We start from the raw sequence: 21,182 nt of genomic DNA on the forward strand, positions 1-21,182 counted from the left end.
TCAGGAGGGAGGGGACCAGAGGAGAGATGTCGCAACCGCTTCCCTCCCTCTTTCCCCGCCTTGGCACTCAGTCACCTCCCAGATGAGCACACTCTCAGACGGCTGAGGGCTTCGGGGTGCCGGGTATGTCCCTTGAGTGCGCGCAGGCAGCGTGCACTGGGCCCGCGCGCAGCCTGGAGAGCGCCAACCGCACCCGTTTCCCGTTCTTCTCCGATGTCAAGGGCGACCACCGGCTGGTGCTGAGCACCGTGGAGACCGTGGTGCTGGCACTCATTTTTGTGGTGTCGCTGCTGGGCAACGTGTGCGCCTTGGTGCTGGTAGCGCGCAGACGGCGCGGTGGCACCACCGCCAGCCTGGTGCTCAACCTCTTCTGCGCGGACCTGCTCTTCACCAGCGCCATCCCGCTCGTGCTGGCTGTTCGCTGGACGGAGGCCTGGCTGCTGAGCCCCGTCGCCTGCCATCTGCTCTTCTACGTGATGACCCTAAGCGGCAGCGTCACCATCCTCACGCTAGCGGCTGTCAGCTTGGAGCGCATGGTGTGCATTGTGCGCCTTCAGCGCGGTGTGCGGGGCCCGGGGCGGCGGGCGCGGGCAGCCCTGCTCGCTCTCATCTGGGGCTATTCAGCGCTCGCTGCGCTGCCTCTCTGCATCTTCTTCCGCGTAGTCCCCCAGCGGTTCCCGGGCGCAGACCAGGTGAGCGCCGGGCTGTGCGCGCCAGGCAGGTGTCTGGAAAGGGCTGGTCGGCGGGATCCGACGGAAACGGTGACCTGGTATGATCATTAACAAAACCAAAAAAGCAATACTATGCCATTTGTTGCATTTAATCGTGTCACCGTACCCAGTGTTATGAAGTTTTTTTCCTCCTAAATTTCACTACGACCCTGTAATGCAGATCTCATTAACACCCTGAAAAATGTTTTAAGTTGAGTCCCCAGAATGCCTGTAATGTGCATTGGCTCTTGCAGGGTTAGTGGAGTAACAGGGGAGGGTGTTGCTTAGCTGCCAGACAAATGGAACTTGGGGGACCCGGAATGACTAATGGCATTACAGTGAATTCTGCTTTCTCACAGTACTTCTGTTATCACACCTATTTACAATGAGGAAGCTGACATGCACAGAGAATAACTCGCTCAAGGGTATCTCAACTTAGTGCAAGGAGGAGCTGAGACAGTGCTCAGCAGATTCAGTGGGGGCTGGATGAAGGTCCTGCTCTGAGAACCCGCGGGCAGGTGCGAGTGGATCGGCTGGGGAGAAAGGGCATTGGAGACACAAGAGACCCCGCACTTAGTGCTGCCTCTAGTTGGGTCGTGACTTTCCCTCCTGGAGCTTCAGTTTTTCCAACTGCAAGATTGAAAGATTAGACTAGACCATGGGATCTTATCCTGGGAGCTTCTGATGTAGAGTGGCTTCAGAGTATCCTGGGCGTTGCGAAGATTCCTGTGGCTGAATCCATGAGCTTTATTCTGAACAGCGCGCCCAGAGTTGTCATTAGGATTGTTGAGGGGTCCAGGATCTAAAAAAGATTCTGCGGGTGGTTCATGGCATTGGCTCAAGTCTCCTCCAGTCCCCACAATCAGAATTGCAAACGCGAGTCTGTTGTCATAGCTGCGCTGTAGTGCCGAGGCAGGGTTTGCTCGTGGAGATTCACCCAGGATCTGGGACAGGGGAGGGTGGTTTTGGCTGTCAACCCAATGCTGGGTTCTGTGCGCCTCGTGGGGAGAGCCAGGGGAAAAGACAGAGGTCTGGGCGCCCTGTGGGAAGGTGCGAGTCTCCCGGGTTCAGCCCCCTAGAGGGTCTGCCTGAGGCTGAGTTCTCTGCCCCTTCCCTTTCCCTACGTTGGTCGCTTGTTTTCTGGGACTCGAACGTTCAACCTTGGCCCTGGGAGGGAGTGTGGAGCCTCCTAAACAAGTCCGGCAGAAGCCAAAGCCCCAAAGAGAGGTCTGGGAGGGGTGGGAGGATAGGGAGGGAGTGGGAAAGGCTTCTAGGTGTGGAGAGGAACACAGTGTGACCAGGACCCGATTCCCTGGGCGGCCCTCCAGAGCGTGAAGCAGAAGTGGGCTTCTCAGGGTGTTTCCCAGGCAGGTCTCTCTCACCTGTCTTTCACTGGGGAGTGAGGTGGGCATCCTGTGTGAGCAGTTTTTGTTTGTCTGTCTGTTTGTTTGTTTTTAATGCAAATCCAAACGAAAAGTTTCCTTCCTAATAATTTGTTCCTTGTGTGGAATACATTCATTGTGGGGGGTCTGGTTTGTTTGAAGACTTTGAATGACTAACAGGCCAGATCCCTGTCAGGCATGTGGTAGTTGATCAAAGAACATGTCAGCTTGTGGCCATGTTCCCTGAGGTGGGGACCAGGAAAGCTGGTGTTAGCTGAGGTGGTGGGGTGCCGTTGGCAGGGACAGCTCAAGGAAGCTGGCTTTGTGAGCAGGGCTGTCGTCCTCAGCCTTGATGTACCTTAGACTCTAGATGGGTTGCATCGATGCTTCTAAAGGAAGTAGAAGTCCAGGCCTCCGCCCAGGCCAATTGGATCATCCTGGAGCTGGAATTCTACGTTCAGTTTTTTTTTTTTCAAGTTATTCTCTCACAGAGTACAGTGTTTCTGTATTTTTCATAGACTTGAGGGATTTCACAGAACTCAGGGAGTTAAAATCAAATAGGACATAGCTTAAGGGTATCATGTTTCCAGACCTGTATCTTTGTGCCTCCCCCCCCTTTTGCAGTTGTTAAAGGTACACTCCTACTTAACTCGCAAATAACACTAAAAAAATGAGGCTCTTGTCACCCCCCCAGCCAATAACCCAGCCTACAATTGCTTACTGACGTGGACACAGAGGGTTATTTGCATGAGAAAGCCTTTGCACAGATGCCTTGCCACTCTGTATTTTACCCCAGGTGGGGCATCTGTGTGCCCAGACACTTCTGGGATGCCCAGCGGTGAACCATGGAGATCTATGTTGTGGTGGCCTTCCCTCAGCCCTCCTTGGGACTGGGCACAGAGACCCCTCTTGCTTTTTTTTTTTTTTTTTTTTTTTTCTTCTCTTCTTTTTATGGCCACACTGAGGCATGTGGAAGTTCCTGGGCGCAGAATCGAATCCAAGCTGCAGCTGTGACCTACCCAGGATCCTTAACCTTCAGTGCCACAGTGGGAACTCCAAGACCCCTCTTGTTTTAATGCAGAAAGAGCACTCTGGTCTTAAGTGCCTTTGGAGAGGGATTTGGGCAAAGCCCCTGGGAGGAAAGCAGTCTGCACTGCATCTCAGAAGGTTGGGGGCCAGTTGAGCTGGCTGCAGGAACCCTGCTCCCTGAAATTAGTAGAGGTGGGGTGAGGGAGCTCGTAATGAAAAACTGGGACAGTCCTTTCCGGCTCTCCATCCTCTGTCTTTTCCCCCCACGGGCCTCTCATCCCCAGCACACTCATTCTCCACTCCTGCCAGTAAACTAACAACAGAAAACTCCCAGTTCCTCAAGGGCTGTGACCTGCACATGTAGAAAACATCTTACTTTATAGATGGGCAAACTGAAGCTGTGCAGGTGAAGAAATAAGTTAAAAAGCATGAGAAATGGGAAAAAAAATGGAATGGGGCCATTAAAAAAAAAAAAGAAACAGAGAAGGATCTGGTCTAGACTGAACTGAGACTCACATTTAAAATTAGCAAAAACTTGTTTTCTCAATCCTCTACTCCCAGCTTCCTGGCCATAGATTCCGCTTGCCCCCTCCCACTTGGACACTAAATACGGAGGTTTTGGATGGGGGACATTTTCCTACCCAAACCACCTGCTAAGAGAACTGACTAAACTCAGGCACATGCTGGCTCCCTCCCCTCAAGGAGCGCTGCCCAGGGAAAGAGTGCCTTGCAGGGCTTTCTGCTTATCTGAGCTCCCCTTCATCGACAGTCCCGCCCCCATCCCCCCAAAAAAAAACCAGGACCATGATTACCTTGGTCCATGTGGGCAGTGGGTGCCCAACAGTCAAGGTGACCAGACTCTCTAAAACTTAAATGAAATGATGGACATGCTGGAAAATGCTAGATGATTTGCTATTAGGAGTGCAGGCTTTGGAATCAAATGTTCTTTGAATCCCATCTCTGCCATTTAGGAGTTCTGAGACAGTGGGACACGGCCTCATCTCTCTCTATCTCACTTTCTCCATTTGCAAAACGGGCACAATGACAGAATTAACCTTCCAGGATCATCGCGGGGACTACTGTTCAGTAAATGCACTAACACCTGGCATATACACAGTTAAACGTTCAAGGATTGCCAGCTATTATTAGTTTCCTTATCTTTGGTTCTAAATATTTTAAACGTTTTTCAGGCAGTATCATTCTTCTGATTGCAATAAAAGAAAAGACTACCATTTTCAGAGGGTGGACACATCCTAGTAACTTAGACATCTCGGTCAGGTCAGCTCAGCCTGTTCCAATGGATTCCTGCCTGTGTGTGCCGTGGCCCTGGCAGGGTGTGACCTGCATTGGCAGGTGGAGAGGACTGTCCACCCTGGCCAGAATGTGCTGCCCATTTATTCTGCAAACATTTACTGAGCACCCCTCCCTCCTACCCTTACCAAGAGTCACCTACCCAAGACACTGTCTTTCTCTTCAAGGAGATGCATGTAGATGAAGCAGGTTCTGGTTCCAGAGCCTGGCACAATTTGGTCCTAACAGTAACCCCATGAGTGGATCTTCTCTTTTCCGAAGGATGGAGCCAGAAGGCAGCTGGGGTACGTCTTTTCCCCCGGTGCCTCTCCCAAATTTCACAGTTCCTCTGGGTCCCACCGCTGTACCCTGCCCTGATTTAGTACCAGCTCAGTGATGCTGTCATGTCTCTACTGAGTGTGGATTGGCTGAGGAGACAAACAAGTTTGTTTACCATTGTTAATAGTAGAGGAAGCTTTTAAGATACAGAAGAGTTAGTCCATCTCTTGCTTGGGTATGTTCTTTCTTCTTATTTGGGAAGCGAATCAGCGAGGAGATAGACAACATAAAAAAGATATCACCCTGCCCCATCTTGGACCTTGAAGTCTTCCATTTTGTTTGAAGAGGTAGGGCAGGGAGAAGTCTTTACAAGGGGGTCTCTGGGGGTACCCCAGGAAGAATCACAGGAAACAGCTGGAATCAGGCAGCATTTACAAATGGGTCAGCCAGTGGCGGGGGGGGGGGGGTGTCAGCACTTGAGCCCTGCCTGTAGATAGATGTCCGCATCCTCGGGGGATTCTTATCATCCGTGAGATAAGAATGAGTGAGATCTCAACTGGTCATGGGGGACTGAGGGAAATTACCAGCAGAGGAAATAGCCTACATATTGGCAAGAGATGGTGCTGGAAGGGTTGGTAGGGGCCATTGAGAGAAGGGTCTGGTACATCCCTTTAGGGCATTCTGGGAGATGGCCTGGTCTGGGAAGGGGTGGGCTAGTGAGAATGAGCTTGTGGATAGCTGTTAAGGCAGAACCTAGGAGTTCCCTCTGAGTGGAGAGGGAGGAAGAAGAGGGTGGGAGGCCAGTACTCAGGTTTCTGAAAACTTGGAAAATGGGGCAGTGATGTAGGAAGTGGCATCTTTGAGGGAGGGCCATTTGGAGGCTTGAAGTGCCTGTAAGGCATCCTGTATCAATGCCCTCAGGGCTGTAGGCCAGTCTGGGGTTCAGGAGTAGACTGGGCTGGAAGGAGTAGATGGCAGCAGCATGGGCAGAAAGCCAGTAAGGACGAAAAGGAGGTTGCCAGGAAGAGATGGAGATTGGGACAGGAATGCAAGTCACACTCACCACACTTCACACTTTCCTTCATGGCCTCTCACCTCCATCTCTTCTGGTCTGGACTCTGAGCTCCAGCCTCCCCATTCTCCTGGCTGAAGCCCCATCCTTCCAGGCACAGCTCACTTAAGCCCTCCTGGCTGCCCCTTGCCCACTGTCCCCGTCACCTATAGCTCTGGGCACATTCGGCTTGCTGCCCTGTATTGAAGTTTCCTAGTGATTTTCTGCCTCCCCAACTGTACCCATAGCCTCCTTGAGGGCAGGGACCAAGCCTTGCCCATCCTCACTGTGGCCTCCCAGTGACTCAGCCACCATGGCTTGAATCAGTGAGTGGTTGGGCAAAGAGATTAAAGGACAATGTTGTCAGCTCAGCCAGCTCTTCTTCTTCCTCTTCCTCTTCTTCCTCTTCTTCTTCCTCCTCTTCTTCCTCTTCCTCTTTGTCTTCGTCTTTTTAGGGCTGCACCCGCAGCAGATGGAGGTTCCCAGGCTAGGGGTCGAATTGGAGTTGTAGCCGCCAGCTTATACCACAGCCACTGCAACACCAGATTCGAGCTGCATCTGTGACCTACACCACAGCTTATGGCAACATCAGATCCCCCAACCCACTGAGCGAGGCCAGGAATCGACCTGCATCCTCGTGGATACTAGTCAGATTCGTTTTTGTTGAGCCACAAGGGGAATGCCCCCCCCTCCCCGCCCCACCCCAGCTCTGCTTCTTTATCTTAGTAGGAAAGCAGATCCAGCACTTCCGGTTTTCAGATTTCATTATTAAAATAAGGAAACATTTCAAATGTGCAGAAAAAGGACAGAGACTATTATAACACTCATGCCCCGACCTTCCACATTTGATGCACTGCCAAACTCCTACAAGTCACAGCCTATGCGAATACCTAGAAGTAAAATGACTTATGTCAAATGGATTTTCTCATGGAAATAAAATTATAATACCAAGTGAGATCTCTGACTATGGACCTGGTGCTGGCTTTTTTTTTTTTTTTTAAATGAAAATAAGCACTGCATTTAACCAGTGATGCCATATAAAGCTTTCTAAAGAGCATGTAATTAGTCATTTAGGCCACACAGGCCAGCCACACTGTCTCTTAGTTCATGTGTGGGGCTGCTGGGCAGAGTTCTTGTCTTACTTCCTTACTCACTCCTACCTGGAATGAGAACCACACATCAAAAGGTGAAAGAGCATCTTCATCAGCGTCAGGGAATTTGGGAGGCTTCCTGGGATGGGCTCATTGTCTTTGTTGAAAAAAATAGCTGGTTAGTTTTCTTCAAGTATCATAGTAATCTGTGTTTCATATTTGATCATCATTTCTCTTAAAATAATGTTTACTGCCATTTTTTCACGCTTGTACAAGTAAAATAAGCACATTATAGAAAATTTAGAAAATTCAGATAAGGCAAAGGAGCAAAAATAACTTGAGTCCCACCTAGAAACAGAACTGGTAATTTTCTAAGTGTATCTTTTCAGTCTTTTCCATGCCTGGGTGTGTGGGCAGACACCTGTTCATTCACACCTACACATTTTCTTCAACAGCCTGGGCCTAATACAGGCATGTTATTTAAGGGTCAACGTTGTTGCCTCTGATGTCCAGGGAACACCTTGCTCTATTGTTACCACATTCTTCTACACAATCTTGTTAAGCCTGGCGATGGTTGGGCAGACATTCTGGAGAAGGCTTTTGGAAACAACTGAGGCCTCTTGGAGGTTTTAGGAAATGGTTCTGGAGTCATCTGTTTTGCTGCCCTCCTTCTCTGTATATTTTCCCATCACAAGCATAAGAATTAAAGGCTAAGTCCCATGTGGGGCTGGAACCTCTTTCTTCTGATGGCTGCTTTAACTTATCTGTCAATATGTGTGGCCCACCAGTGCACTGGAATGAGGGGTCCTTGGTGGGCAGAGGTCTGCGTACAAGCAAAGGCTGCATAGATTTCCCAAAAGCTGTAGTCACTGCACTGCCAATATTCAGAAGATTCTTGAGAGACTCAAGTTTCTTTCTGATCGCCAAAATGCAGAACGCTAATGAACTTTCTTCCATCAGGTGTGCACAGTGTGGATGGGAATGGGGGTGGAGGAACAAGTGTTTAGACTGTCCAGTGCATTTGTGAGCCATCTAAACAAAAAGGGGGGCAGCAACATACCACCACTTCAAGGTACATGTATAACTCGAGCAGTCTTCTCTGCTTAACTTGGCTTAGAGTTTTCTTGGTAGGTCCCTGGCTATCTTTTATAAGCACTCAGATCTTTGGAGATGATTAAAAAGGACTTCTAAGCCTTAATTGCCTCCTCTCTGTAATAGTATAAATAATAATATGCATTTCAATAACGTTATGGTAAACAGCCAGTGAAATAATGTCTGTAAAGTCCTTCTTGGCACAGAATAAATGCTCAGTGAATTTTAGATATTACTATTTTCTGTTATAGTTGAATAGGAAAAGGAGTGACTATTTGACTATATTTTGTTCAACCACGCAGGTATGATGCATGTTGGGAATGATAAAAATCTTTGCATTTGCTTAGGATGGTATTCAATGAATATTGCTTAAATGAATGAATGAATGAATGATGCTATGGATAATGATACCACTTCTGGACAGTGGTTAAAATGCCCGGCCCACCGAAAATCAATCATGTGGTCTTTTACACAGAATGTGCTCTTAAAAATCTATTCTAAATGTCTGGAAGTGTTTAAGCCTCTTGTTTTCTAAATGGTTTTGTCCTATAGTCAAGCAGGTACGAGAGATTTGTGTTTGGGGGGAGAGAGCGCTTTTCAGTGACCTGTTTACTCGTTGGAAGAAATTGTTGCAACCACTCTTATTAACTATCCAGTGAGGTTCCAACATGTTTGGGGTTTTGTAGTTAGTGTCAAACATTTGAATTCAACACAACATAGTGATAGCAGCAAAGTCACAAACCTGCATGCTCTTCCGCCCCATCCGAGGGGTTTTACATCTTGAACTGATGGCCTTGGCTGCATCTTTGCTCTGGGGCTGTCACATCCTCCCCTGGAGGAATGGCACACGAAGACAGAGTTGCCGCATTGTCCTGGAGCAAGCCGTGGCTGCCCCAACGCGGCTTGACACAGTTCAGACACTTGAGCATCCCCCTCACGAGGAAAGGCACACGAGGACAGAGTTGCCGAGTCTGGGCACCTGCATTGTCCTGGAGCAAGCCGTGGCTGCCCCAATGCGGCTTGACACAGTTCAGACCCTTAAGCATCCCCCAGATGAGCCCTTAGTGCCCTAATATAGACCGTGTTGCATTCAGCAGACAGTGTGATTATGCGGAAACCTTGCTCTTGGTTTTTTATGCAAGTGTGCCTGTAGTATGTCACTTCCAATCTATGTAACCTTTCAGAGGTCAGATTTTCCTCCTGTGAAATGAAAGACTTGGAAGAGAAGGCTCAAAGGCTCTGTGTAGCTCTGTTCAGGGAAGTGGAAAAAGCACTGGACCTGGAGTCACACCTGAGAACTGACGCCAATTCTTCCTAGCCTGGGACCCTGGGGCCCACGTACCTCTCCTGGAGAGTGGGGATGATAATGATGGGGATTCTGAGGGTCAGAGGCGAATGCTTTATAAGTGGGGTTGTGTGGACAATGGAGGGGATTCTGGGGTTTCTTGTCGTACCAGTTGTGTGACAGCATAACACAACAGTGTAACCCAGTGGTGTAACCCACCAGTGTGTAACAGTGCTCTGTAACCTCCAACTGGAACGAAGCAAAAGACCAAATAAGAAACCAGCATTTAAATGAACTTTTCTTCCTTTTTTAACTAGGAAATTCCGATTTGCACACTGATTTGGCCCAGTGTTGCTGGAGAAATCTCCTGGGATGTGTCGTTTGTTACTTTGAACTTCTTAGTACCAGGACTACTTATTGTGATCAGTTACTCCAAAATTTTACAGGTACGTTTGCTTAAGCGCTCTGTGGCTGAACTTCAAGCAGGCTCAGGGTGTTTCAGATGGAATCTTAGCATTTTTCGGTCAGAACTTTCTTTGGAATTCACACCAGTCCAATCCTGGTTTCCATTCCTCTGCAACACTGAGGGACAAGAGTTTTTTTTTTTTAAGTTACATCTTTGTGATTTGTATTACGATTTGCTTTTGTTCATCTCTAAATAATACAAACTCATTATAAAAAATTAAACACATAGAAATGTACCACATATACTAAAAATCTAGTCAACCCCCATTGGTAATCATTTAAAGTACATTTTTTCAGGTTATTTTTCTTATAAATTTATATATATAAATACTTCTATGCAACACGTGTGTGTGTATGTGTGTCTATATATAACACACATATGCATTTTTTTCTGACTCATTTTACATATATATATAAATAAATCAGATAAAGTGGGTGAACTATAAAATATCAACTCAGGGGTTTTTTTTTCTCTTCAGATCTGAGATAGTACTACCTGTTCTGTAACTTCCTTTTTTCAATTAGTACTGACTGTAACGTAACATCTTTCCACATTTGTTCCTGTATCTCTGCCTTGTTACTTTTAATGACTTCATGGCCTTCCATCATAAAGATGTGACATAATTTATTTTATGGGCTTTTGGGTTGTGTTCATTGTTCCCCATCACAAACAGCACTGTAGTGATAAAGAACATACACTTTTAACAACTTTTATTGAAGTACAATATAAATACAGAAAAGCACACCCAGCATACACGCAGAGCCTGCCAACTGACCACACTCCCAGAAGCAGCTCCCAGAAACAGAACATTACCCGAAGCCCCTCCTGTGTCCCTCCAATTTCTACCTCCGCCCCCCATGCCCCCGCCAGGCCTGTCCCTTTCAGCAGTGCCCTGAAACAGGAAGTGTTCTCTGTGTTAGGTGTGGCTGTGTACAGGAATGTGAAAAAGACCTGCCAGCCTGTTTCTTACCACTTGAGGCAGTGTATTTGCGTGTGCGGTGCCAACCCAGGCAAACAGCATCTGCATGTGTTCATGTTCATTCTAGAAGGTTTAGTGCAGAACCTTTGAGTACTCTCTAAGGTTTACAGTTGTTGAATCTTGGTTTTATAGCACATAATGGGTCATATGGCAAACAAGCACATTGAAGTGGGACCCTATAGGTCCTGCTTGCCGTCCGGCCACGTTTATGGCCCTGTCTTTGTGGTTAAGGGTCTGAGATCTTCTTAGATGCTTAGAACCCAAAGCCAGGCCAGCTTCCATCTGTGTCTTCTAATCTCTGGTCCTTTGTGAGATGGCCCGCCTCATATTAGTCCCTAGACCTCTCCCCACCAGTTTACTTAAAACTGGTGACCCGTTTAAGTGATGTCCCACCTGGAGCTTGTTTGAGGATATGTCAGATTCCAGGCCTGGAATTGAGGTCTGTATAGTGCTTGCAATGGGGCCGTGATATGTGTAAGCATTATTTCCTCTCGTTATGTTAAAAGAAATGAAGGAAAAAGGAAGAGAAACATAGAATGAATTTTTAAAAAATTATTTAACACATATTTCTGTGGTAGTTATAGTGTATTGAGAACTAACTCATTTAATCCTCCCCAGAATTACAGATGAGGAAACCAAGGCACAGAGAGGTTAAGTAACTTGTGAAAGGTCACAAAGCTCATAAGCCATAGTATCAGGACTTAGACTCAGGTGGTCTGGCTCCAGAGTCTTGACACTTTAATCCCCCAGATGTTTGTTAAAGATCTGCTCTATACAAAGTGTTGGGGGTAGTAGGGATTGATCAAGAATGAGCAACTCACATTCTCTATTGAGAAGGAGTTTTAACATAGGAAAGGGAAGAGGGAGACAGACAACAGTACTGCTATTCAATGCAGTGAAACCCTGAAACACAAAAAGGAGTGAGATTTGGTATAAAAACACTTTGCAAGTTGTTAAAGAGAAAAAAGAGGGAAAAGAGAGAAGAGAAAAGGCTCTAAAAGACTGAAACCTGAAAAAGGCTCTAAAAGACTGAGACTTGAAAGGGTTATTTTATTTTACTTTTTTGGCTGTGCCTGTGGTTATGTAAAGATTCCTGGGCCAGGGCTCAAACCCATGCCACAGCAGTGACCCAAGCCACAGTAGTGACAACATTGAATACTTAAGTGCTAGGCCACCAGAGAACTCCAAAAGGGTTATTTTAATAACCTGGCTTTGAGTCATAAAGCTGCCTCTTACTTGCTGTGTGGCCTTTGGCAAGTTACTACCTTTTCTGAACCTAAGTTCCCTCAACTGCAAAATGATGATCAAAGCTCCAACGGCTGGACTTTCCATCATGGCTCAGTGGTTAATGAACCTGACTAGTATCCATGAGGACTCGGGTTTGATCCCTGGCCTCGCACAGTGGGTCCAGCGTTGCCATGAGCTGTGGTGTAGGTGGAAGTCAGGGCTCAGTTCCTGTGTTGCTGTGGCTGTGGTATAGGCTGGCGGCTGCAGCTCTGATTCGACCCCTAGCCTGGAAACTTCCACATGCTGTGGGTGCAGCCCTAAAAAAGACAAAAAACAAAAAACAAAACAAAACAAAACCCCTCAAAACCTCCAACGGTTTAAGCTTTCTCTGAGACACTATCCCAGGTGAGTGTCATGCCTGCCTGTTGCAGGAGATGAATAATTTCTGTCTGTTAATTGTTAGGCAAGGCTGTTCCTTTTATCCTCTCAGAGCATGCTGGAAAAAGGTACCACTGAGATTTTTGAGAGAATAAACAGCAGGGCCCAGATTTGGAGCATGGCAAGAACAAGGTCCTGGTGCTAGAGCAGGGGTGACTGATTGGCGCGGGGGCTGGGCAGAAGCTGGCAGTGGTGTCCCACCTCTCCTGCTTGGGCGGGCCCACCCCTGAGTCCCTGAGGCCAGGAGGGCTCTGATCTGCCCCTTTTGACTCATGCTTCATACTTCCCAGCCGCCTTCTAAGGGAGGACTACCTTACTCTGTGGAAAGACTTCTCACCCTGTCCATCTTTCCTTCAGGCCAGGGCTCACCTGGAAATGTCCTAGGAGACCTTGGGCCCTGATGAGTGGGAAGGTGTCCTCTCATTCACCTGCCTCTAACTGCAGTTCCAGACACTTTTCCTAGCTAAGGAACGGAAAGGCCAGCCTTCTGTGCTCACCATCACAGACCCCGGGACAGCTCCCAGATGAATCAGAGTATCTTTCATGACTCACAGTTATGAAACATTGCTTTGAGTAATGATTCAAAAATATAATTTAGATCCCACCGTTTCCCTCACACATGGAGGAAAATCCAAAGCCCTCACCTTCAGGCCCTGTGTGATCTGGCCCTGCCTGCCTTCCTCACCTCATCTTTGTCCCCTCTCTCCTGTCCAGTGGGCCTTGAGCTGTTCCGCACACATGCCCTCACACTCCTGCCTCAGGGCCTTTGCACCCACCCTTTCCTCTCGTGGACCTCTCCCGCACCCCCCAGCCTCCTGTGTGGGCCACTCCCCCACTTCAGTGAGGTCTCTGCACAAAAGGCCCTTCTCCAGGGAGACTCCCCATCATTTTCTAGTCCCTTATCCTGATGGATTTCTCTCCAAAGCACTTCCAGCCCACTTCCAATGAATGTCATATTCATTCGTGTGTATTTCCTTGCATATCATCTGGAACGTAAGCTCTCCGAGGTCAGAGCTTGTTTCCTGCCTTAGTCCCTGAGCCTAGAACAGAGCCTGACTTGTTCATTGTAGGCGCTCCATAAACACTCATTGGACGAGTAAGACACAAACTTGGATCAGAGTGACAGGACCAGCAGCACCTTCTCCTTTTGGGCAGTGGGAAAACCACTGGACAGAGAGTCCTAAGACCCAGATTCTAGTCCAGTCTTTATTACCGTGTGACTTCAGGCAAGTTGCGTAGTGACTGTGGGCCTCAGTGCGTCGTTTGACACAATAAAATGAGAGTGCAGATATGATTTTGTTTTGAACAGACAGCTAGACTTTACTATGAAAGAGATCCAATGTGATTTTGCAAATCACAACACTAATGCAAATATAAGACTTAGAAAATGATTTTCCACCTCGTTGGCAAAATGGCCTCCATTTCCCAGGAGGACCGTGACGTTTGTCCTCACTTTGCACCTGTGGGTAACTTGGAAGCAGGGAAGCTGCCAGGTGAATCGTCCTGGCAGGTCCTCTTAGCTTGCGTCTCTCTCCCTCTGAAGATATTCATAACTCAGAGACACTGAATCAGCCTTCCTGCTGAGCTTTTTCTGTCAAGCGCCTAACTCTGTAAAATCAACTGAATGTGAGTGTTAATTAGCTATAATCTTGGAGACACAATTAGTGAATCTTTGGAAGCCATAGGACAGGGAAAGATACCACCCACTCCTAACTCACCAGCCCACCTCTCACCTGTCATGACTGCTTCTTACTCGGTTCCATCTCTAGGCCTGAGAAGTACTTCTTTCAAATCACCTTGACTTTTATTCCTCACAAGCTGAGTCTCCTCTAAAGAGCTCTCTAGAACTCCATGGAGTGTTAGCTGTTAGAAAGGGTCCCTTGAGGAGTTCCCATCATGACTCAGCCGTAAAGAACCAGACTAGTATCCATGAGGACATGGGTTTGATTCCTGGCCTCGCTCAGTGGGTTAAGGATCTGGTATTGCCATGAGCTGTGTGGTGTAGGTTGCAGACACGGCTTGGATCTGTCGTTGCTGTGGCTGTGGTGTAGGCCAGCAGCTGCAGCTCCAATTTGACCCCAGCTTGGGAACTTCCATATGCCATGGGTGTGGCCCTAAACACACACACACACACACACACACACACACACACACACACACACACACAAGAAAGGGTCCCTTGAGCAAAGAAATTTGGAGATCTGGGTTAATCAAAGTTAAATAGGTTTCTTGACTGCAGGCCTTCTCAGAGCCTTTATTATGCTAACATAGTTTGGAGGCTCTCCATTTGGGGAATGGAGTAGGCAGCATTGCTAAATCTGACTTCAGACAGCCTTTTCCCCACAGAGCATCTCCCCAGGCTGGTGCTCCATAGACTATCCTTTGGGAACCATTTCCCTCAAGCCCCTGTCCTGGTTGCTCGTTCTGCCCTGGGTGAGCGTTGGGAGCAGACTTCACCAGGGCCCTTCCCTTCCAGGGCTGCTTCAATTGCTCAGGGCCATGGCCTTTTCCACCCTCTACCTCCCCTGCTTCCTCTTTCCTCCTGACTCAGGCGTGCTCTACATCACCAGTGGCTTTTTCCAGTCAACAGTTTCCCAGGGTAATAGTCTCCAGGCCACTCCCCAGTGCCTATAATCTTAGGCAGTCCAGGCTCACTGGTGGGGCTTGGTTTACACCGTCACCCAGCAACCATTGCCATGGCAAGATGAGAAGCTTCCAGGCTTTGCGACAGCTTATAGGTTTCTTGGTCTCCCTCCCCCTCACCACTCCAGCCCTAACTAGGATGAAAATGCCAGGTGGGCAGGGCTCCCTTGTTTCTTTCCCCTGTGCCCAGTAAGAGTGCTGGGCACATAGTAGGGGCTTAATAAGTAGATGTTGAATGAGAGAGTGAGTGTACGGCCTAAAGTTGGAAAATCCTAACCTTTCTCAGGGCTTAACTGAGAAATGAAACCCTTTTGCTAAGGGTGAAGATCTTAGTGAACACACAGCCCTTCCTTTGTCCACGCCTGGCCCTCCTTCCCCAGCTTTGGGGGCTGCTTGCCAGTGATGGAAGGGGAGGTGGGCCCTCTGGAAGGATGGAGTCTATTGTCTGATGATTCTAATTGGGAGGTTGTGGAGTGACAGAGCAGCCCCCAGAGGAGACCGACCCCTCAGGAGCCTGAGGCGGATCATCAGGAGTGACCTGTCCCCATGCCCACCTGTCCTCAGCTGTGGTCAGTGGTCTATGGTGGCAGAGAGGTGTGGAGTGGGGAGAAGCTTCACTCATGGCCTTCAGATGCTCATGTGGGTGTGAAGGCAGCAAGTCTTAGGCAGTTTAAAAGTGACTCTTCAGGAATTCCCGTTGTGGCTCAGCGGAAATGAATCTGACTAGGAACCATGAGGATGCAGGTTTGATCCCTGGCCTGGCTCAGTGGATTAAGGATCTGGTGCTGCTGTGAGCTGTGGTGTAGGTTGAAGATGTGGCTCGGATCCTGCATTGCTGTGGCTGTGGTGTAGGCTGGCAGCTGTAGCTCTAGTTCGACCCCTAGTCTGGGAAGCTCCATATGCCATGGGTGTGACCCTTAAAAACAAAAAAAGTGATTCTTCAAAGGCTGGGGGAAAATGCCAAGCCTGTTGTCCTAGATTAGAACTTATCCTTTGGTGGTCGAGAATCACTCAGGGAGTTTATGAAAAGTGCAGATTCCTGGCCCCACTCAGACCCACGGAATCAGAGACCTGAAGGTGCCCAAGCATTTGCATTTTATCACAGGCCCATAACCCTGATGTGGGTGGCCGTGGACCACGTTCCCCAGGAGCACTGTCCTCTGTCCCCACAGTGGGAGTGGTATGCCTGGCAAAGAGCGTACCCCCGAGGTACGCCTTCCCTCCCTGACTGTAAGGCCTTGAGCAAGTCACTTCACCATTCAGAACCTCCGTCTCTCATCCCCACAATGACAGAGCCTACCCCACAGGCTTGTTTAAGGATCAAAGTTAATCCTCAGAAGTCAATTGAGCATTTAATTTGATCTAAAAGCACATCAAGCATTCAGCGCAATGCCAGAGATACTTTAAACCTTGGACAAAGGTCCGATGGTCTTGTCATCTCATGCGGAAGGGAGCAGGGGAGGTGCCCTGTGAGATTATAATGGGCCCATTTTCCTTCTCACTCCCTGAAATTGAGGGAACTGTGGATGGAAGGAAATGGAAGCATCAGTCAGGGCTAAAAAAAGAGCCAGCCACATATTCCCTTGGTCCATGAGTCAGTCCCTTTTGCTGTCTGTGTCGCTCACAGTCACTGTCAGGCACTTGCCAGAGCCCCAGGCCACAGAAGCCACAGGGCCGCCCAGCCCCCAGGGAGCTGCTGTCTGGTGGGAGTCAGAGGTGAGAATGATGCTGCGACATCGACCACACAGACTATGTGGCAAGTGCCACGTGAGGACCTAAAACAAAGCTCTGTAAGATGCTAATGAGAGACGGACCAGGATGCCTTCTCAGAGCTCCTGGCTTTAGAGCTTGGAGGGACAGGCCAGGCCGAAGGATTTCCATTGACAGAGATAGTAGCGGGTGGGAAAGAACTAGTTTATGATGAAGAGCATGGGTTGGAGTCAGACTGCCATGGTTTGAAGCCCAGCTCTGCGGCTGCTTCGCTGGGGACTGTTGGGCAATTTCTTTAACCTCTTTGAACTTCAGTATCCTCCTCTGTAAAATGGGGATCATCAAAGTGTATATGTCACAGGAGCCTGGGAAGAATTTAAAGAGATAAGCCGGAGTTCCCATCGTGGCGCAGTGGAAACAAATCCGACTAGGAATCATGAGGTTGCAGGTTCGATCCCTGCCCTTGCTCAGTGGGTTAACGATCCAGCGTTGCCGTGAGCTGTGGTGCAGGTTGCAGACGCGGCTCGGATCCCGCGTTGCTGTGGCTCCGGCGTAGGCCAGGGGTTACAGCTCTGTCTCGACCCCTAGCCTGGGAACCTCCATATGCCTCGGGTATGGCCCTAAAAAAAAGCAAATGAATAAATAAATAGATAAATAAGCCAAGTGATATGTACTCTGGGCCTGGCTCAGAGTAAGTGCTCAATAAATATGAACTTCTGGAGTTCCCGTTGTAGCACAGTGGAAATGAATCTGACTAGTACCCATGAGGATTCAGGTTCCATCCCTAGCCTCGCTCAGTGGGTTAAGCACCTGGTGTTGCCATGAGCTGTGCTGTAGGTCACAGACAAGGCTTAGATCATGCATTGCTGTGGCTGTGATGTAGGCTGGCAGCTATAGCTCTGATTCGGCTCCTACCCTGGGAACTTCCACATGCACAGGAGTGGCTCTAAAAAAAAAAAAAGAAAAAAAAAGAAAGAAAGAAAGAAAAAAAAAAGAACTTCCATCCACATTGTTCATTCAAAAAATATCTAAAAGTCTCTGCACCGGGGACTCCATCCTTCTTGGCAGAGCAATGTGGACGGCACAAGCAATGAGGCTGCTGTTGAAATCATCTTCAGGCTGCACTTAGGCTACTCAGATATGATGCTGTTTCCCCTGTAGCTACCCACCTGCCCCTGCCTTGCTGTTGCCCTGCCAGGTCAATCATCCAAGGTCTCAGATTAACGAGCTTTCACCTGAACATGCAGTCTAACTTTGGTTCTGCATAGTATCTTCCAGCTTGGATGTGCCAATGTCACCTCTAGCATATGGGTCTGAGATGGTGGGTCATGTCTCCTCAGCACCTGTCCCCCTGAAGCGCAGGCAGTGGAGGGGAGAGCTGAAGAAGGCAACTGTGCCAGAGCCTTTTATGTATGGCTAATCTTCAGCTCAACTGAGCTGGATTTTCACACATGGGGGCTTTTGACCATTTATCATCAGCAGAGTGACCTTCAGCAAGCTACTCAAATTCCCTGAGATTCAATTTCCTCATCTCTGAAGTGAAGACAATAATGGCACAAATCCAAAGAGTATCCGTGAAGAGTAAATGTGACAATTTATTTAAAAAGGTGCATAGTACCATGCCTGGCACACAGGGTGCCCTCTGTAAAGCTCAGTGATCGTGATTCCTGTTGTTCTTAGTGGGGAGCCGGTGGAGAGGAAGGGGTTCTGGTCACTCAGTGTCTGTTGTCCTGGTCTCCATCACCAAGAGATGGACTTAAACTGCTGCACAGAAGCAATTGCATTTAATTATAAGACAATTATATGGCTACCCTTTAACTAGCTAGTTAGAAGCATCTGAAGGAGAATATTTTAAGCCATTCAGATCTTGGAATTAATCTTGTCCCAAATTTGCGTGAGTCTAATTACTTTCTAAGTACTTTACCTCTTGAGATTCAAGAATCTTAGGGGACTGGTCCTAGGAAGGCCAGGGCGGATCTAACGATTAAACTTTTGGTCATTAAAGTCTCTAGACATGTAAGCCCCCCACTGTGTGGCCAGCAGCTTGCTCCTGCAGGAAAAGCAGGACACAGGGCTAGACTAAGCAAAGCCAAGTGAGCAAGCGCCATGAATGTGGCAAGACATTTGGAACTGGATTTCTCCCCAAGGACAGAGGTCAAGCATGTCAGGCTAGGAGGTACAGGGCCCCGTCATATTCCAGGCTAACAGTGCGTCAGTCTGCCCGCCCCACCGCCAGTCCTTGTGCCCCGCCCACACCTCTTGGCACCATCAAAGCTGAGCAAGTGATAGGTGACAGCAGGTCTTCAGACCCTTGACTGTGCTTAGAGGACACTTAGAATTAGCTGTAAGGCCACGACACTGGAAGTATCCCCAGGGTGGCGCCCCACCTTCTCTCTCACAGACTCAGCTTCTGTGGGGCTTTTGCTCTCTGAAGTAAACACTTTCAAGGCTCCTATTTTCAAAGTACTTTGGATAAACCCTCTCTTGGGGGCCTCTTCCCTCACTGACAGAATGACGAGTGGAGAAGGCCTTGGCCACTGAAAATGTGGTCCTCAGATCAGCAGCAGCAGCACATGGAACTAGTTAGAAATGTGAAACCAGAATCTACACTTGCACAAAACGGTGCTGTATGCCTCCCAGGCCTGTAAAGTCTGAGAAGTGCTGCTCAAGTGATGCATGGGCCTGGTAGCTCCAATGCTTTGGTTCTGAGGTACCATGGAGCATTTGCTCTCAAAATGCCATTTTTATGTGGGACAGTGGGTTGAGAGGACATGGCAGGCTTTATTTTAATCTGGTCAGCTTGCCTCAGTTGACGGATCATTTCCGTGTCCAAGGCTGCCCACTAATAACCAGCCCCTCCAATTGATGCTGAAGCAAAGCCTGCTAACTGAACAGAACAGACTGGGCCAAAGACCCAGAGAGCAATGCTTGCAAGGGCTCTTGATGGAAAAGTCCAGAACTCCCTTCTGAACCTGTGTCACCAGAGTTGCCTTCCTTCTCTGCTCTAATACTGACCCTGGTCGTTAGTACAAAATGGCAGAGGTCCTAGCAGTTCCAGTGTTGGGAATCTCTGTCAAAGCCCCACTCTTCCTCATGGACAAGGAACTTGCCTGGCTGCCCATGTGAGATGACGACCCTTCTGTTGGGCATCGTCTCTGGTCTCCATGTAGCTGGTGGTGGTGCCAACAGAGCCTGCGGATCGGGGGATTGTTCCCAAATAGCTCCTACCCCAGTGCACCCCCCAAACACACACGAAAAGCTAAATACATAAAGTACCCATCATGGGGGCTTGGATAAATTGTGATGCATCCACGTTAGGGAATGTAGACAACCACTAACAAGGCAGGAAGGAGGTGCCTTCTCTCCAGACGGATACAGAATGAGCACCGAGATGCAGTGCTACGTAAAAGAGAAGCAAGGTTCAGAGCCAGATGCATGGGCTAGTTGCATTTGTGTGCAAAGCAGAAGTGCAGACGCCTATGATCTCACAGCCTGGCATGTGTGGGTAGGTAGAGCATCGCTGGAAGGACGTACAGGAAACCAACCATTCACTCTGGTCACCTCCAGAGAGGGAACGTGGAGGGTACAGGAGGCTAGAGGTCTTGTATGTCTCATTCGATCTCCCTCCATCATAGTGTTTGTTTGCATTTGTACCTTTGAACACATACTGCTTTATGCAATGAATTACTTTGCTCTTGAAAGAAAGAATGAAAGAAAAGAAAGAAAGAAAGAAAGAAAGAAAGAAGGAAGGAAGGAAGGAAGGAAGGAAGGAAAGAAAGAAAGAAAGAAAGAAAGAAAGAAAGAAAGAAAGAAAGAAAGAAAGAAAGAAAGAAGGAAGGAAGGAAGGAAGGAAGGAAGGAAGGAAGGATGGAAGGAAGGAAGAGAAGAAAGAAATAACAGGCAGATGTGTGTCTTAATCTGTTTGGGCTGCCATAACAAAACATCACAAAGTGGGTGGCTTATAAATAACAGATTTCTCTCTCACAGCCCTGGAGCCTGGAAGTCTGAGATCAGGGTGCCAGCATGGCCGGGCTGGCGAGAGGGCTCTTCAGGGCTGCAGACTGCCGACTTGTCGCTGTCTTCCATGGTGGAAGGGCAGAGGGTGCTCGATCAGGCCTCTCTCTGAAGGGCACCAGTCCCATTGATGAGGGCTGCTTCTCCATAATCTCATCACCCCAAAGGCCCCACCTCCTGTCACCTCGGGGAGGTTAGGCCCCACCACATGGACTTGGCGGGGACCCATTCAGACCATTGCCATATGCATCTGTCCACACATCTCTATTCTAGACCATCCCCTTCAGGCTTTCACGTCCCCTCATCAACACTGTTTGCAGCATGGATGATCTCCTGCCGTACTTCTCAGGAGGCCAGCTGCCCCATTTCTCCAGCGCAACCTAAGCGCGGGCAGAGACCCCCTCCTCTGAGGATGGAGCTCTCTCTGCACAAAGTTCCAAAACCAAATAGTCCCAGGGCAGTGACAGTGGCAGATTCCAGCTCCCGGTCCCTTTCT

The 21,182-nt window shown here is 48.5% G+C and overlaps 1 protein-coding gene across 5 annotated transcripts in view; it reads left to right on the forward strand.

Annotated features, from left to right (window-relative positions):
- Nucleotides 1–21,182, forward strand: part of FFAR4 (free fatty acid receptor 4) — a 25,942-nt gene continuing 4,760 nt past the window's right edge. For 2 of the 5 annotated variants that reach the window (XR_014825662.1, XR_014825664.1), the window contains exons 1-2: nucleotides 47–769; nucleotides 9,527–9,655. Coding sequence is in view for 3 of the 5 variants with exons in the window: in NM_001204766.2 (NP_001191695.1) it covers nucleotides 126–692; nucleotides 9,527–9,655 (696 nt within the window). In the remaining 2 variants the exon portion in view is untranslated. Of the gene's footprint in view, nucleotides 770–9,526; nucleotides 9,656–21,182 lie in introns of all 5 variants that reach the window. The other 3 variants (XM_084993065.1, NM_001204766.2, XM_084993064.1) reach the window with 3 other exon arrangements.

The sequence above is a fragment of the Sus scrofa genome, chromosome 14 (genome assembly GCF_054392235.1).
Source record: "Sus scrofa isolate SSC_HxYL_T2T_F1_AM1 chromosome 14, Sscrofa_HxYL_maternal_Yorkshire_Landrace_v2.0, whole genome shotgun sequence".
In the NCBI taxonomy this organism is placed as follows: Eukaryota; Metazoa; Chordata; class Mammalia; order Artiodactyla; family Suidae; genus Sus; species Sus scrofa.